Source organism: Leguminivora glycinivorella, chromosome 4, assembly GCF_023078275.1.
Source record: "Leguminivora glycinivorella isolate SPB_JAAS2020 chromosome 4, LegGlyc_1.1, whole genome shotgun sequence".
NCBI lineage: Eukaryota > Metazoa > Arthropoda > Insecta > Lepidoptera > Tortricidae > Leguminivora > Leguminivora glycinivorella.
The window spans coordinates 7111407-7128827 of NC_062974.1; the positions used below are offsets into that span (position 1 = coordinate 7111407).

General features: G+C 39.8%; 1 protein-coding gene across 1 annotated transcript in view; it reads left to right on the forward strand.

Moving 5' to 3' along the window:
• The window catches only part of LOC125225271 (atrial natriuretic peptide-converting enzyme), a 181743-nt gene that overhangs the window by 104584 nt on the left and 59738 nt on the right, over window positions 1–17421 (forward strand). The window contains exons 8-12 of the mRNA XM_048128888.1: window positions 7320–7452; window positions 8795–8947; window positions 9736–9954; window positions 11449–11596; window positions 12256–12437. Coding sequence (XP_047984845.1) covers window positions 7320–7452; window positions 8795–8947; window positions 9736–9954; window positions 11449–11596; window positions 12256–12437 — 835 coding nt within the window. The remainder of the gene's footprint in view (window positions 1–7319; window positions 7453–8794; window positions 8948–9735; window positions 9955–11448; window positions 11597–12255; window positions 12438–17421) is intronic.

A 17421-nucleotide genomic window follows, 5' to 3' on the forward strand; every position in this document is an offset into this window, starting at 1 on the left:
TGTAAAACTAAGCTTATGTTCAGCCCGCCGTTTCGGACGTGACATGACGTCCGTGGTTACAAGCAGATAGAGAGGCAAGGTCACAGGAAAGGAGAGAGTGCGTCTGCTTTCCTGTAAGTGTATAAGTCTCGTGTTCATTTAATAATATGAGGGGTAGCGGTATTCGGTGCAAGCATACGCTTAGATCTTTAAAACTACGTTTTAATTCAATAAGGCCCACTTGCACCAACCACTTAACTCAGGGTTAGTGGGCTATCAACTGCCAAATTCCATATAAAATGGTGGGTTAACCCTCCATTTAGATATTCGGATCCAGAACGCCCTAAGATGCTCGGCAGCGCTCCACCGAGTGTTAGTGTCCAAGCTGATCAGTAGACCAACCAAAATTCGAGTCTACAAGACTGTTATTAGACCAATTTTGATGTATGGGTGTGAAGCTTGGACACTGACACAGAAAGAAGAGAACAAGCTTTTAGTGGCGGAAAGGAAAATCTGGCGGAAGATTCTAGGGCCAATCAAAGAGGGAGATGGAACCTGGAGGCGCAGGAGAAATAGAGAGCTGGAAGAGCTAATGGCGGTGCCTAATATAATTGGCGAGATCAAAGCCACACGACTCCGCTGGCTTGGCCACCTGGAAAGGATGGGAGAGGATCGTGGTGTGAGAAGAGCATATGTGGGACGCCCAGGTGGAAAACGTCCGCGTGGGGGTCCCAGATATCGCTGGTGCGAGGAAGCCCTGAAAGACCTGTCCGCACTTGGTTTACCCAACTGGCGTGAAGTGGCGCAGGATAGGGCAGAGTGGCGATCTCTTGTGTCGGAGGCCAAGATCCTCTTTGGGTCGCTGAGCCAGTGAAGTAAGTAAGTAACCCTCCATTTTTGTTGGCCCTTATTTTCGTTGGTTGGTTTAGTGGCCCTTAGGGCCCGAGGGTTAACCAACCATTTTATATGGAATTTGACAGATGACCCTGAGTTAAGTGGTTGGTGCAAGTGGGCCTAGGGGTCGCTAGTAACATGATAATAAAAGTCATGACGCACGTCTACGTGAATGACACGATATATTAGATGCTTTTACAAGCAAAGATAACGTGGCGGCATCAAATTTGGGATAGGCGGAGGCGCGTGCCCGCGGGACGCTCTCACGGCTTAGCGGCGCTCGATTAATTATCTGTGGTCGATCGGCGCTGCGTGCTAAATGAGATGACTGGATAGGTTGGCACGCTTCAGATAATCTTGGAATTAATCTGTTGGCAACAGTTACGCAGACGTTCGTGGGTTGTTTCCAGGTAGATGTCTACACTGTTGGTAGTGACAGAGAGGATCGAGTATTATAGAGAGTTACAGTCAAAGTAAAATGTGTAATCACAGTCCACAGTCTGCCATCTCTCGACACAAGCCTAAAACTTTTGAACTTCAGGTTTGACAATTTGGCTCACATTATTAGCTTGATATTTGGTAAAATGTCATATATTAATATTAGCGCCATCTAGCCGAGCGTTCCCTAAAGGTGTAACGCCATCTAGGCCACCGTACCTTTTTCTCTATGGCTTTGAGGTTCGTTTTTTTCTTAGATTTTATCCGTCTAATATACGGAGTTACTTATGTCTTTGGTATTGATAATGTTTATTTAATCACCAACATCTTCAAATGAAGGGTGAACAACTGAACAGGCATCTTCTGGGCGAGCTCACTCCACGTCTTTGCCTTTGGCTGGTCTGTGACCAAGAGTAAGCCCATTTATAATGAACAATTTTAATTAATGGGATGAAGATATATGTAATTACTGAGCATCTTCTAGCTGCTTTATAGGTAGGTGCTTCATGTTTAATGAGATGACTAGTTTCCAAATAATCTTGGAATTAATCTTTTGGCAACAGTTACGCAATAATTTCAGGAAAATGCAGCTTTACACTTGTTGGCCAAGTGGGCAGGTGTCACTATCACTGCCTATGAAACTGATTCCTGATTCTGAACTGATTTCTATAAGTGTATGACACATACACTGGTTCCTGAGTCATAAATTTTGTCTGTATTTGTTTAGTATATGGCATTTTTTGAGCTTACTAAATTGAAAATGACTCAACTCTAACTAATGAAAATGGCCTATTTTAATTCATTTATCTATTATGCTTGTACTTTGCTCTATCAAATGTTAGTAATGGCCTTTTTGAAACGACATAGTTACGCGTAACATTAATGTTGGCATTTTCCATCTAGTAACAATTTGGTCAGACCTTTTCCTGTTATTGAACTCTTACCTTCAAACCCTAAGCGAACTTCAAAATTACCGAAACACCAATGAGAAACAAAAACAACCGAAGGACTCATTATCCCGGTGTTCGATGTTCAGGAACATTCTAAACACAGCATTGACATACATATTACTTTGTAAGGATAAGGACGTGACGTACGGGCACAATAAATAGTGCCAGTACAGTGGTATAATTGAGGTCCTTGTATGAATGCGAGCCAAGCGGCTGTCCATGCGACCAATCACACGCGCGATACGTACTCATCAACCAATCAACCAAGAAAAAAGAAATTATATGAATTGTCTTATCCTTTACCTTACCTTTGAAATCTTTGAAACACAGCCGATTGTCCTCTGACAAAGATTGATTCCCTTAATGATCGTTCGGTATTGTGACGGAGTCTTTAGAATACTGCTTATAATTGACAGGTGGGAAGGCTTTACAATTTTAAACGAATCGTTACCCCGGCATTTACTTGGACAGCTTGCTTTGTTAAAATATTTACAGATGTTTTACAGGCATATTTTGGGCATTCAGCACGACGTCGATTTTATAACTAATTGGTCTTTTTTTGTAATGGTATACCTATACAACATATCTTATAAGACACAATACATCATACGTTAACGTGAGTAAATTATCAACGACAAGATAAAAAAAATACAGGGTGAAATAAGAAGGACCGTTCAAACTTTGCATAGTGACTTTTGAGGTCATAATGAACAACTTTTATTATGGGACCAATACTGAAATCGCAAAAAAAATTGCCTGTTTATTACATTTCGACATTTTCGACTGTTATGATGCCGCTCATTTCTATGGAATAGCAAAATTTAGTTTCGCGATTTCAGCAACGGTCCCATAATAAAAGTTATTAATTATGACGTCAAAAGTGACTATGCAAAGTTTGAACGCTCCTTTTCATATCACCATGTATTTAAAACAATATTAGTGCCTTATTGTATAAAAGCCGTTGACGTGTGCCTTTTTTCGTATTGTCGTACCATTAAACGTTAGATTTGAAAAATTAAAATCTACAGGGTGCGTAACTAACTACGCAAACACCTAATAGAAGTTCTCTATTGAAAATATTTCTAGAGTTGCTAAGATAATACGGAAAATTTATAAAGAAACTCTTAGGAAAGCTGGCACTTTCATATATTTTCATTAGGTGCAACCTTTGCCCGTCATGTAGCGTAGAATGTCGACATTCCCGTCCTGAAGCACCTTTTACAGAATCGTGGCGAGTTGGCGAGTAGAATGAAGACTAGCGGAGCAGTTCAAGTTCGCTCTTGGACTATAATTGTTATGCAAACATCAACTTGCTACGTCCGGCCAATAATATCACATTCACGTTTTAACTGCAGAATTTTTTTTAGTATTTGTAGGTAAGATAGCCCTCTGCCGGTGAAAAAAAAACATCAAATAATGGGTTTTTCTTATAGACTTTTTCTCTTCGTATTATTTTGTTTTTATTGTGAAATCTCTCTCTATCGCGTTTCCGTATTTGGCGCCACACAAAGAGTTAGCTACGCTAACAATATTAGCTTAAGACGCTACAGGAGCGAAAATACTAAAATGGAAAGGAGCCCCGCTTTCAATTTGGTAATTTTAGTTAAATATACTAGTGTTATTAACTAGATTTATCGAAAAAAAAAATGCCCATTCAGAACAACTCAGTTGAAATATATTGCGAAAAAGTCTTTAAAATCGAGGTCTCTCCACTGTTTCCTCCTTCAAAACTTAATCAATCGTAACGAAATTTGAGAATCTGAATAACAATGAAATAATCTGTGTCGGACCATTTAGCTTTTTTGCTACCAATTTTGAATACTACACCTTTTTTTACGCCACAATCAATAAGGAGTTTTTGGAAATGTTTGATGGGCTCTAGCGTCTTTAAAAATAAGAATATCAAAAAAATCTAAATGGATACACAGATAAAAATTATAATAATCTGCGTTGAAAAAATCATTGCTATCTTCAAAAACCTGGGTACGTAGCCGAATGGCAGAAACGCTCACGAAACGAAACGCTCGTAGATGTCTATCTCTATCGCTCGTGCGTATTGGCGCGACAGAGCCAGACTACCTTTTGCGGCGTTTCGTTTTCGTTTCGCGTCGCAGAAATGCCACTCGGCTACGACACCAGGGAGGAAATAGTCGAGAGCATTTGTATCGCCTTAGATGTGGTTCCCCTACATTGGTCGCGCCCGCGCTCGCGTTGTTCATATGAATCATGAATACAGGGATGGCAAGGAATGCTCGCGCCAGATTGCAGCAGGGCAACGACTTGTACCCCGACGGGATGAATCTGAAGCAACATTCATCAGGCCTTGTAAGGTTTGCAATATAAAATGAGCCGATCTCTGGAACAACTTCAAACAAGATCTGCTCAACTTTGGAACAAATCAAGTTATTTAATCAAATACTTATTTTGATTTGTGTCTTTTTAAATAGTCACACTTCTATATACAGATACACTATGTTTTTTTTTCTTGAATTCGTATAGACTTAACAGTCAAAAATATGTCATAAATCATTAGTACTCGTAGTGCTGATATAAATGTTGAGAGTCTAACGCCTTATTGTAGACTGACGAAAGGTAAACAGAAGCTATCTGGTATATCGTCACTACTTTGAAAACATCTCGTATCTCACGCTGCTCCTCAAAGTTAAAACGCAGTTAGTCTATATGCATTCCATACATACATACTACAATTTTCTTTTCATTGACAGACGAAGATACAAGTTTTTTTTAAAGTAGTGACGATATCGTTTTTGATTAAATTCATTATGCTAACGTCATGCAGCCCTCTAGGCCATGACATTCACACAAGACATGTAATTACGACATACTCACCTGACCAAACGCAAAAATACTGGCGGACCAGCATGCGTAGCCGAATGCACAAACGCTCACGAAACGAAACGCTCGTAGACATCTATCTCTATCGCTCTTGCGTATTGGCGCGACAGAGCCAGACTACCTTTCGCGGCGTTTCGTTTTCGTTTCGCCTTGTAGAAATGCCATTCGGCTACGACGGGGCCAGGAAAGAACCATAGCAAAAGTTTTAGCCATTTTCTCTCCGCAGCAATGAGTTATGAATACAGCCTTCTTAAAACAAATTAAAATGTTTGTGCGAATCCCTACGTGCCTATAGGATGAGGCGTGTAAGCAGATCCCTCTAAACAAAAGCATCGCTACCCTCAAACAAAGAGAAGCGAAAACAATCTTATAAGTAAACCTTTGTTTACAATATCTCGGCAATAACAAGAATTAGCAAAATTTTCCCGTTTAATAATCAACAAAGTTGTGAAAAGTCGTCCGCAACTTGTTCGTTTGTGATTATAAAACCAAAGTTGAAAGCTTTATTTCATGCGGAATGAACACCTACCTACCTATTCTAGGTGTGTATACAAGTTACCTTTTGTATTTTAATACGCGTTTGTATTAGACTTCATGAGTTCATAACTCTGAATAGTGAACCTATTGCTTGTTAAAAATCATTAGGACTTATCATTTCCTTTTATAACCTACTAGATTGATTCCTCCGTGGCTAAGCCATATTTTCTTTTGCAATAGGTACATTTTTTTTTAAATAGTTCCGCACAGATAATTTTACTATTATTTCAGGATTTATCTCGTTTTTGAAATGTAGGTCTCGCCTCTTAATCTGCCTACCTACCATAATTTTAGAAGGATCTCTCTGAAGTAAACCTTCTGTATTTTGTCCATTGTGTTTGTTTTTCTCTCTGTCATTTCTACCTTGATATTACCGAATGGAATGAGTTTAATCATTGTTAATGTTATCTTAAAATTAAAAGTGCTTCCGTTCCGTGAAATTAAAGTTGCAAATAAATTTAGGTCATATTTATCTCGAATACAGCTATCGGAATAAAATAAAAATGGAAATGGAAAAACATGGAAGTATTCATTACCTTTAAAGAGCTGAGCGCAAAGCTCAAAGAAACTACCGGTGACCAGAGAGCTGGCAGCTTTCTCTCGCAACGCATTAGCTTTGCTATTCAGCGAGGGAATGCTGCCAGCATCTTTGGCACCATGCCGCGGGGGCCATATTTAGACGTACTTTTTTTTTTTTTTTTATTATGGACTGATTGGCGATTGACCCTAGTCACACTTGATGGGAAGTGAAGACAGAGTCTAAGATGGAGCTCACCGATTCAGTAATAGCCTATTCACTCTACGTTTAAAGATACTTATATTTTAGTTTAGTTTAGTTTTTAATTTAATTATAAGTTATTTTATTATTATCATTTTTAGAGTTAGATATGTATTATTTATTTGTTACATAAGTTTTATGTCCAATAAAAATAATTCATTACCTTGATCGACAATGTGGGTACCTAAATCAGATCTTTCACATCACACAACCTGACCTAGATGACGAGTCAAACTTTGTCATCAAAATGTTATCAGCTATTTTTTTTTAATAAAAATATATAGAGAGAGGAAAACCGAGGAAAAGGTAGTGAGCTGTGTGAAAGATGGTATGATAAGGAATGATGAAATTACGGGCGAGTTGATAGAGAGGTATAGAAGAGAAGAACATGCTGCGCCGACCCCAAATGACTGGGATAAGGGCAGGTGAACGATGATGATGAATTATGATTTGATAAATATCATGGTTCGTAGATAAATATCTAACTAGTTACTAAAAGTTTTAAATGATTCACGGTTATTACATTCATGAAACTTATATTTCCCGGGATATAGACTGTGATTATTACACTGATAACCTCTTTTTTTTTTACGAGGGGAAATGCGTTACGCATACCATTCCAGGCGCAGGGACGGCCTGGGATGGTTATGAGGGACTCCCATATAGGCTAATGAGACCCATGGTGTACCCACTAAAACCCCTCTATTGCCGCCTCAGGGCTTATTGGACGAGGTCGCAGGCACGTTTCGGCACTCCTCCGCAACATTACACTGATAACCTTTTTTAACTTCACTCTTTGACTTATTTTAACCACCAACACCAACCACTAACAAACCACTAATAACCGAACTGTTATATTTCTTATATGTAGAGGTATTTGTTACCAGGACCTGGAGATATACGACGCAGTGGTGGACGTGCGGTGCTATGAGCTGACGGCGCTGTTCCTCTGCTCGCTGTTCGTGCCCAAATGCGGGCCTCTCGGGCACATGGTGCGCCCTTGCAGGAGCCTTTGTCAAGGTTAGAAATTTACTTTTCACCACCCCAACTGATAAAGGCTCTCTTTGCTATTCGAAAACAGATAGCAAAATTGCATTTTATCCACAAGAGTGCAAAGTAATTTCATACAAATTTTAACTTGATGCCTTGAGCTGGCTGGAATTTACCTACAAATAATTATTTTGAATCATAAATATTTGTGTGTGCGTGTGGTGAAAAATTTTGTGTTTCACTCGGTGGCAAAGTTTGTTTAACCTGCATGCTCCTAACCTAAACCTAACCTGAAACCCTCGCAACGCTCAAGATTCCACTTTTTGAACCTCTCACTACACTCGCGGTTCAATATTGGAATCTTTCGCTTGCTGCCTTGTAAAACAAATAACTATTTTATTACACTTACGATAATTTTATTACATCTATACAGGGTGAAATAAAGAGGACCATTCAAACTTTGCATAGTGACTTTTGAAGTAGTAGTAGTAGTAAAAACTTTATTGCACAGAACAAATAACCTACAAGTACAGTGAATAATTATAATGGTTATGTACAAAGGCGAGCTTATCCCTTTAAGGGATCTCTTCCAGCTAACCTTAGAATGACTGAGAGAGGAAAATAGGAAATGGTAGACAAACACAGCTAAAGTGCATCGGTATATAAAATCGAATCGGCATATAAAACAAAGTAAGTAGCTATCAACACAAGAAGTCATAATGAACAACTTTTATTATGGGACTAATGTTGAAATCGCGAAAAAAAAATTGGCTTTTCCATAGAAATGAGTGGCATCATGACAGTCCAAATTATTTTTTGCGATTTCGTCATTGGTCCTTAAGTTTTGTTTATTATTACCTCAAAAGCCATTATGCAAAATTTGAACGATCCTTTTTATTTCACAGTGTATAAAAGCGTATTCAGATATTTTTGTTCCTGAAACTGTGTATATTATAATAAGTATCACTAAACGCGACTATACAACATCTACTTTGCTATGTAATAAAACAACGTAGCCCGTCGCGTCCATTTGTCTGCAAGATTGCGATAAACTCAAAACTTACGAAACGGATTTTAATTCAGTTTAGTTTCAATCTTTTAATACAGTGTTTTATGAGTTTTAATTCAATGTATAAAGCTTACTCGAGCAAAAGCACTAGTAGGTATTAGTATTACGTATAAACCTCAAATTACTTTTTCAGTACAGATTGTCGACATGAGTTATCGTAATGTACTATTTTACCATCTCAAATCTGGTGATACTCCAACGACTTCAAAAATGACTTCACTGTGTGTTATTGATTTTAGGACGTGTACTTTAGCCAAGAACGTGATTTTTCACATTTGTAATTTTTTTTGGCTTTTTGTACAGAAACGATGCGTCGCTGCGGGTTCTTCCTCGAGGTATTCGGGCTGTCCATGCCCGACTACCTCCAGTGCGAGATCTTCCCGGAGTCCACCGACACCGACGTCTGCCTCGGCAACCGCGAGGTCAAAGAAGCGAAGTTCCGCGCTGCTAAACCTGGTAAGTGGAGGTTACAAAATAGGTGGGCCATTTTTTTCAAAGTTGTCCACCCCACTTTTTTTGTATTTGGAAATTTTTATGTGTTTTCCACTCAGAATCGCGAGCTCTTTCAATCCTAATAGGAGAAAAGTGTCCCAAGGTTTTTTTCCCATTCCGTTACCATTTTTTCATACATTTTGTATGGTGGTAACGGAATGGAAGGTTTGCAAAATGTATGGAAATATTTTTTTTTCTCCTATCAGGATCGAAAGACCTCTCGATTCTGAGTATGAATCGCGTAAAAAATACCCATGTTACAAAAAAAAGTGGGGTGGGGAAAAAACTTTGAAAAAAATGGCCCAGGTAAGGTATAGCCTTTTGTATCTGATTTATCTAACAGATGAATTACAGAAAAATCTCTATCTGTTTCTCTAGGTATATCTAAAATAATTATGCAAGAAATTCCAATTATGTTTTTTTTTCGCCGTAGAACCTACTAATACATTCTTCTGCGGTCGAATGTATTATGTAATGAACTTTCAGAGTACATATTTCATTCTAGACCTAAACGCGGTGAAATTATAAAGCAGTTAGATAGTCCTAGACTAATAAGACCAAATGCATATTACGTCCCATTGTCCACGAATTTTCAATGCAAGATTATCTTTATCCTATCGACGCTGGCGCTGGCCTCTAACTAGTTGGACAAAGAGTTGATGTTTCTTCTTTCGGACTACAACTAACTACTTGTTTATTATCATTACATAATTCCTTCGTAAATTCTGCTTTATAACATTTTTTTCCTTTAGTATGCCCCACCGGCTTCCAATGCGACGTGAAGCGCTGCATCCCACACGACTGGCGCTGCGACGGGCACGTGGACTGCCTCGACCGTTCAGACGAGCTCAACTGCCGCACGTGCAAGAAGAACGGCGATGTGCACTGCGGGAACAACCACTGCATCTCCCAGAGCCACATGTGCGACGGACACTCCGATTGCCCCTGGGGACAGGATGAGAGGAACTGCTGTGAGTACCTTTCAATAACATGTGTTATGACGTATAGCACCAACCCGTACGGCTGGTGGTACGATGATCTCAACTGCCGCACGTGCAAGAATAACGGCGATGTGCACTGCGGGAATATCCCAGACAGATGTGGGTATCTCCCAGAGCCACATGTGCGACGGACATTCTGACTGCCCCTGGGGACAGGATGAGAGGAACTGCTGTGAGTACCCTTCAATAACATGTGTTATGACGTAAAGCACTGCAACCCGTACGGCTGGTGGTACGACGAGCTCAACTGCCGCACGTGCAATAAGAACGGCGATGTGCACTGCGGGAATAATCACTGTATCTTTCAGAGCTATAATGCTGTGAACAGGATGAGAGGAACTGCCGTAAGTAGAACGATTTCGATATTGTACTGTACTGTATTTTCACATTGTACTTCAGTAAGTACAATGTGAAAACACAGTTTACACAGTTGTAATAAAGTTCTTGGTGTAGATACATAGGTAGGTATATCTTTAATATGTTAACAAATTAAAATTGGCGGAAAATTTGGTAGGTACTAAATACATTAAATGGATTTATATTATTATGGATTTGGGTGGTCTGTGCCGTGCCTGAAACCTAATAGGTGGTAATACCATGGCATATTGTACTGTAAACATTATATTTCCTCCATAATTATCGGCATTGAATAGACTGCCACAAAACATTCTTTTGACGACCGTTTTGGGGATTCCTTTCAAGCCCGTAATTGCGTAGATATTGATAAATTGGCCCGTATCATTGGCTCCCTACACAATTCCAAAATTTTAAACGATGAATGCCGGATTGATTTGTGAGTTCGCAATGCGGGTTTTATTTGTGGATTTTCTTTTAATTAGGTGCCTACAGAAATGTATGTCTAAAGCATTCATTTACGGCCTTTTGTTTTCAAATGTCGCATACTGTTTTGTTGGACTCTACCTATGTACGGATGAAATTGAATACGGTAATGTGAACGAAGTCTAAAGTAAGATTCTGGGCCATTGTATCAAGTATGCTGGTGGCATTTCCTCATCACATCGCAATGCTAATACGATGTAGGTACGAGGAAGCCCCGTATACCTAATTATGTAAATTGCACAAGGAAGTAGTTACCTAAATACGATTTTGTGTACGCTCGACATATTTCAGAGAGCCTAGAACTCAATTTTCAAGCAGGAGTGCTTAGAATTGAATTGTCACGTCTCCCTTACTATTTGCTTATAGTGCTTATACAGTGTTATTTACAACTAATAGATATGACTCGCGATAGTTCGAATTCGCACGTGTAAATAGTCTGATAGTTAGTAGATCGCTCTACTTGTGACGAGGAGCATTTTTATTGAGCTCGTCCGTCTCGTGCGACGTCCTGTTTACACGTGAGTGACTCGGTTTATATGTTTAATATGATAATTAATATGCCAGTGTCTCACATTAGTTTTGTTATTATTTTTTAAATGGATTGTTGTCAATGGCTTGTTATAGTGCGACTAAGCGAGATGAATGGCGACGTGGGCCGAGGCGAGCTGCAGGTGTTCCGCGCCGCCAACCAGTCCTGGTTCCCGGCCTGCCTCAGCCCGCGCACGCTCGACGAGGGCACGGCCACCAAACTCTGCTCCATGCTGGGATATTCGTAAGATCCATACAAAAGTTATTCTATTACCTAACTTGTTCGACCACCCGTTCATCACTTGAAGGATTTTATTGCCACATTTTTTTTTCGCTACAGTTGACTATCTACAGCTAATATTTTTCGTATCATAAAATTTAAATCGGGTCGGCCATGTTTTTTAATAAGCGGTGCTCGTGCTTTCGCATTAAAATTTTATAGTTTGATCCTAAGTAGTAGAATTCCTCATCTAAATATATAAAAGAAGAAACTGACTGACTGACATATCAACGCACAGCCGAAACCGCTGGTCCTAGAGACTCCACATTTGGTACGTAGGTTTCTTATAAGGTGTAGAGGAGCACTCATAAATAATTTTTCAAAATTCACCTCCTGGGAGGGTGAAATGGGGGCCCAAAGTTTTAGTTTGAGGACAAGATTTTTTTATTTTATTCGAAACTTTACTGGGGTATTCTGAAACATATAATATATGAGTTTAGTACGCGGGTGAAGCCTCGGGCAAAAGCTAGTATTTAAATAATTGACCACCCGATTTCTCTTCAATATGTTATGTTATATCAAATTGTATTATATTAGTTTTTCCGAGACAACATTACCCGACGACATACCAAATTTTTGTCCTTTTACCAATTGGTGTGTATTAAAACATTGAATACCTTTAGGCACATGAACAGCAGCGCGACCGTAGCCGGCGCCGGACCGCGCGCGGGTCGCATGCACGGCGCCTACACAGGCGCGGCGCGGCAGTACAACTCGTTCCTGCGCAGTGAAGGCGGCCTGCTACGAGAACTGCGCGAGTGTGGGCAAGACACCGCGCACGTCAAGCTCGTCTGCGACCAATACGGTCAGTCCCTCTTGTAATAAAATCAGGCAGTAACCGGCGCAGAAGTACAACTGGTTACTGCGCAGTGAAGGCGGATTGCTTCGCGAGCTGCGTCATTGTAGACATCATTCACATTAACCCTTTTTATAACCAGCGTATAAGACCTCTATAAAAGTAAGACCTTTCCGATATTTTTTTGGATTAGGCTAACAAGTAAAAGTGAACAACAAAAACTAACTTCGGTCACTCAACTTAGTCACACGCCCGAGAACAAAATCGACTATTTAACTATGAATGGTCCAATTTTGTTGGATATACTTATACCAAGATCTCTCAACATAGAAAAGTTATCCGTGAGCTACTACAGAATCCAATTCCTCGTCCGTACACCAAATAAGGCCAGCCAATCAACCACACAAATTACACATACAAACGAAACAATTTCAAAGTAACCACCGTCCTAACAGTGCAAACTACGCAATATCCACAAAGCGATGAAATCCCTGAAACCCATTGTGTTTCCAGCAAAATTCCGCGATCAAATAAACGGGACAACAGTTTGTATCGCGGTAATGGCGCGCGGGAGCAGATCGGGCGTGAAATGAAGCCCTGGCGAGCGCGCTGCGGCCACGCCAAAATGGCCGTAGCCCTTAGAGAACACCATCATGGAATAGCCCACTAGGAATAAATTAAAGTATTTTGTATGATAATATATTTAAATTTGCATTTTTAAGTCGACACACTAATTTTTAAAGTATAATCAGAAACAAATGTAATATACTAAGAAAAATACCCAATGCCTCCAGAGTCCAGACTCCAAAACTGGTATCCAACCAGAGTCCTCCGTTTGTAAACTTTTACCCCTTTTACCCCCTTAATCATAAACGATCACTAAAGTTATCAAGCCGATAAAGTTCGTTTGTCCCTTTCTAACACATCAGTACGTCGGAAAGGGGCAATCGAACTTTAGCGGCTTGATAACTTTAGAGTACGTTTATGAATAGAAGAAGTCTTTTAGCAGAGGAAACTTAGGGCTTTTGCTATGGACAATTAAAATCCTTAATTTTGCTGTAACTACTACAAGTCCTGCAACTTGGCGTTCTTATGCATGCATAACCGCAGATAAAATTATTACCTATTAAATTTTCGAGAAACATCAATCAATAGTTGAATGGGATTGTGCCATATAAATCATATAATAGTATGATGTGTCCCGATACGTTGTCAATCTTATATTTAGCAAGACGAGACGTTTCTATTCTAATTATTTACATAGATTATTCCAGTTGTTCTATGCTCTAAGTCGTAACCACGCACGGTTTAGCTCGTTGGTATAGGTACCAAACTTCAATTTTAATAATTTTACCTCTAGATGCTATGGGTACTAAAGTTTAAAACGAGCTATTTTACGCCGCTCCATAAAATTTATTTTTATAGGTACAGTGGGCCAAGGAAGTGGTCTACCTTTGACAAAAGTTTCTGTGAGCTCTAACGATCGCTAAGGTTAACTTGACACATGGCATGACGTAAATATCAAATATAGACAGAGCAATTGTCACTGACATAAGATTATTGCAAGCGGAAATCGCCCTTGTTGTCTCATGACGTTCAAACGAACTTTAACTTGGTCGACTATACCTAATCTTGGTAGTAGTTATAAACTTTAGCATAATAAACTTTTCGACGAACAAATGTATGTGGTGTAGATTTTTTACTTATTACATATATTTTTGAGGGTTTCATAATACAACTTTAATGAAATACTTCTTCGGGAGCGAGAAAAGAGTGTGTTTTTCAGTATGTTTGAATTTAAGTAAAATTCTTCATACCTACGTACCATAATAGTGGTTTTCTTGATTTAATTAGGGACAAAAGGATAGTCCCATAGAACAACGTGATTTGTCCTGGATTTAGACTTTTGTAGTTAATTTCACTTTTGTTAAAGTAACTAACGGGCTAAGGTCAGTGCGGGCAAGACCGGCATACTTTATTTGAAATAAAGTTTGAGTGGATAAAACTAGACTATTAAAGTAGTCTGGAGTGATCCGCATGGTCCTATGGGCTAGCAAATTTTATATTCTAAACAGCTTTTATAATACTTTGGTGAATTAAAGTAAACATATGTGATAAAAATTACTTTTTTTAAGGCTCGGCGGGTTGGCCGTCCCCACGCGCTGAGTACAGACAGACCGTCTAGTGCTCGTTGTCGCGTAATTTCATATGGAAATAAGTATCAAAACCATGTTCATTTATATATTTTGTAATAACAGGGAGTAATGTGATAGATATTAAAACAAATAACGTTGATATTTTCAACATATCAGCAATTTTCTATTTATAAGGCAAGACCGTCATATGTCCGGTAAATGAGGTTGATAACCTTCTTTATTCAGGTCCAGACAAAAGTAAAGCCGAAACTTATAATTAAAATTAACCTACAACACCCGTTTAAACTCGACTTATTTCCCATAAAGGTGCCTTACTCTTATACGCCAGTCTTTCCGACTAGGCACAATTTCGATGTTACATATTTCAGGACATAAAATAATAAATTGAACGCGTTTTAAGAGCATTAATTGCACTAGACAGGAACACCGATTATTAAATTAACACGTTACATACATAATGTATAAATATTCCAACTGCTTCTATTTTATTTTAATTTTTTGCGTAATCAATCATGTTGAACTCGATGGTCGAGTTCGAAACAAGAATCAAGTTATTTGTTAACTAGTGTTCGTCCTAGGGATATCTATTGAAGACCAATGGACTAAGGATGAAAAACTGGTATACCTTCAGAGGTGTAATAAGTGATAGATATATAAATACAAAACTTATATTCAGTAGACGGTCTTTCTGGGTAGACGGTCTTCGCCACACTGACCTTATTTCTTTAATTTCCACAACCTTCGACAATTTTACGTGAGTTATCCGATTTTACATATTTAATATTTCTTTAATGTGTTTAGTAATAGAGACTTGACTCAATTCTATCTTTTAAAGTTCAGTTAGACGTGTCGTATTTTATTTGCCAAGTTTTCGTTATAATCGACGACTCAGTTATAAATTCCGCTAGTTAAAAATTCGGAACTATCAAAATGTCCGCGCGCCTCGCTTTGACACCCACAATTTCACATTTTCTGGCAGTCGGAAAATGCAACGCTGATTCGCTGTTGTCAGCGAGCCGCCCGCTGAATGCCGCGCCGGAATATCGGCGTCGCTGCAGCCACGTTGCAACGCTGCATGGACTCGACCATATCTATTCCGTACGGACCGGTATTGCATTCCATTGTAATGTGGTAGCACAATTAAGAGGATATGAGACGATCTATTCTCCATACAAATATCCTCAATTTCTTACCTGGGTATTAACATTACATTATGGAAAATATTTTTACACAATCTGATGTATTTTAAAACTAGTGGCTCTGGGAGCTGTAGACCTTCGCGAAATGCTTAGAGAACGCAAAACTGAAAGCTAATTAGTGATTATCGCAACAGACACATGACAGCAACAGTTTCAAGCGACATATACTCGTACGCTATAGGCACTCAACTCAAGCCCTTAACGGCAATTTCTGCATTTAACATATAAAAACTGTGGGGCTATCATGCTTGCACTTTTATAACTTATCAATGTGGATAAGACATATGTCAATCTCACACTGACTAACTTGCCACAACGTGACGGATGCTTTATCCGTGTAGATAAGTGAGAAAATGGCAAGCATCATAGTCCTGCCCTTGGTTTTGTTATCAACTTTTGTTTTGTAATCGTGTCGACGCTAGCCCGCAAAGTGGGCTTGTCGCTTCTAAGCGTCACAAGAAAATCCTAACCTAACTTAGTTTGGATATTTAACAGGTCTTTCTTTTTTCGGGGGCTGGGCCCCCAAAGCCCCCCCGCCCTTATTTTCACTCTTGTTCGTCGCAAGAAAACCTTAAACTAACTTATTTTCAATAGGTTTTACGTTGGTATTTCGTGGGGGCTACCCCCCCACCCCCTCCCCGAGCCCCCACAGGTGGGTGTTTCGCCGCAAGAAAACCCTAACATCTTTTCCATACGTACAACGTTGGTATTTCTTTCTTCGCCCCTCGTCGTCCATTTTGGATTATTTATCAATTTTCGATTTGTAAGCGTGTCGATGCTAGCCCGCGAAGTGAGTTGCCTATTTTCGTTTTTCAGGGTCACAAGAACACCCTAGCCTTACATAGTTTGGATACTTAATTGGTGTTTCTATTTTGCGGGGGGCTGCGCCCCCCCAGCCCCCCCTTATTTTCGATCTTAAACTTCGCAAGTAAACCCTAACCTAACTTATTTTAAATACGTACTACGTGGTATTTCTTTTTGGCGGGGGCTTCGCCCCCGAGCCCCTCTTGTGGCTGCTTCGCCTCTCGTCGTCCATTTTGGTTTTGTTATCAATTTTCGATATTTTCGATTTGTAAGGGTGTCGACGCTAGCCCGCGAAGTGGGCTGCCTATTTTCGCTTTTCAGGGTCACAAGAAAACCCTAACCTTACTTAGTTTGGATACTTAATCGGTACTCCTATTTTGCGGGGGGCTGCGCCCCCCGAGCCCCTTATTTTCGATCTTAAACTTCGCAAGAAAACCCTAACCTAACTTATTTTCAATACGTACTACGTGGTATTTCTTTTTGGCGGGGGGCTTCGCCCCCCGAGCCCCCTTTGTGGGTGCTTCGCCCCTCATCGTCCATTTTCGTTTTGTTATCAATTTTCGATTTCTAAGGGTGTCGACGCTAGCCCGCGAAGTGGGCTGCCTATTTTCGCTTTTCAGGGTCACAAGAAAACCCTAACCTTACTTTGTTTGGATACTTAATCGGTATTTTTATTTTGCGGGGGGCTGCGCCCCCCGAACCCCCCCTTATTTTCGATCTTAAACTTCGCAAGAAAACCCTAACCTAACTTATGTTCAATACGTACTAAGCGGTTTTTCTTTTTGGCGGGGGGCTTCGCCCCCGAGCCCCCTTGTAGGTGCTTCGCCCCTCGTC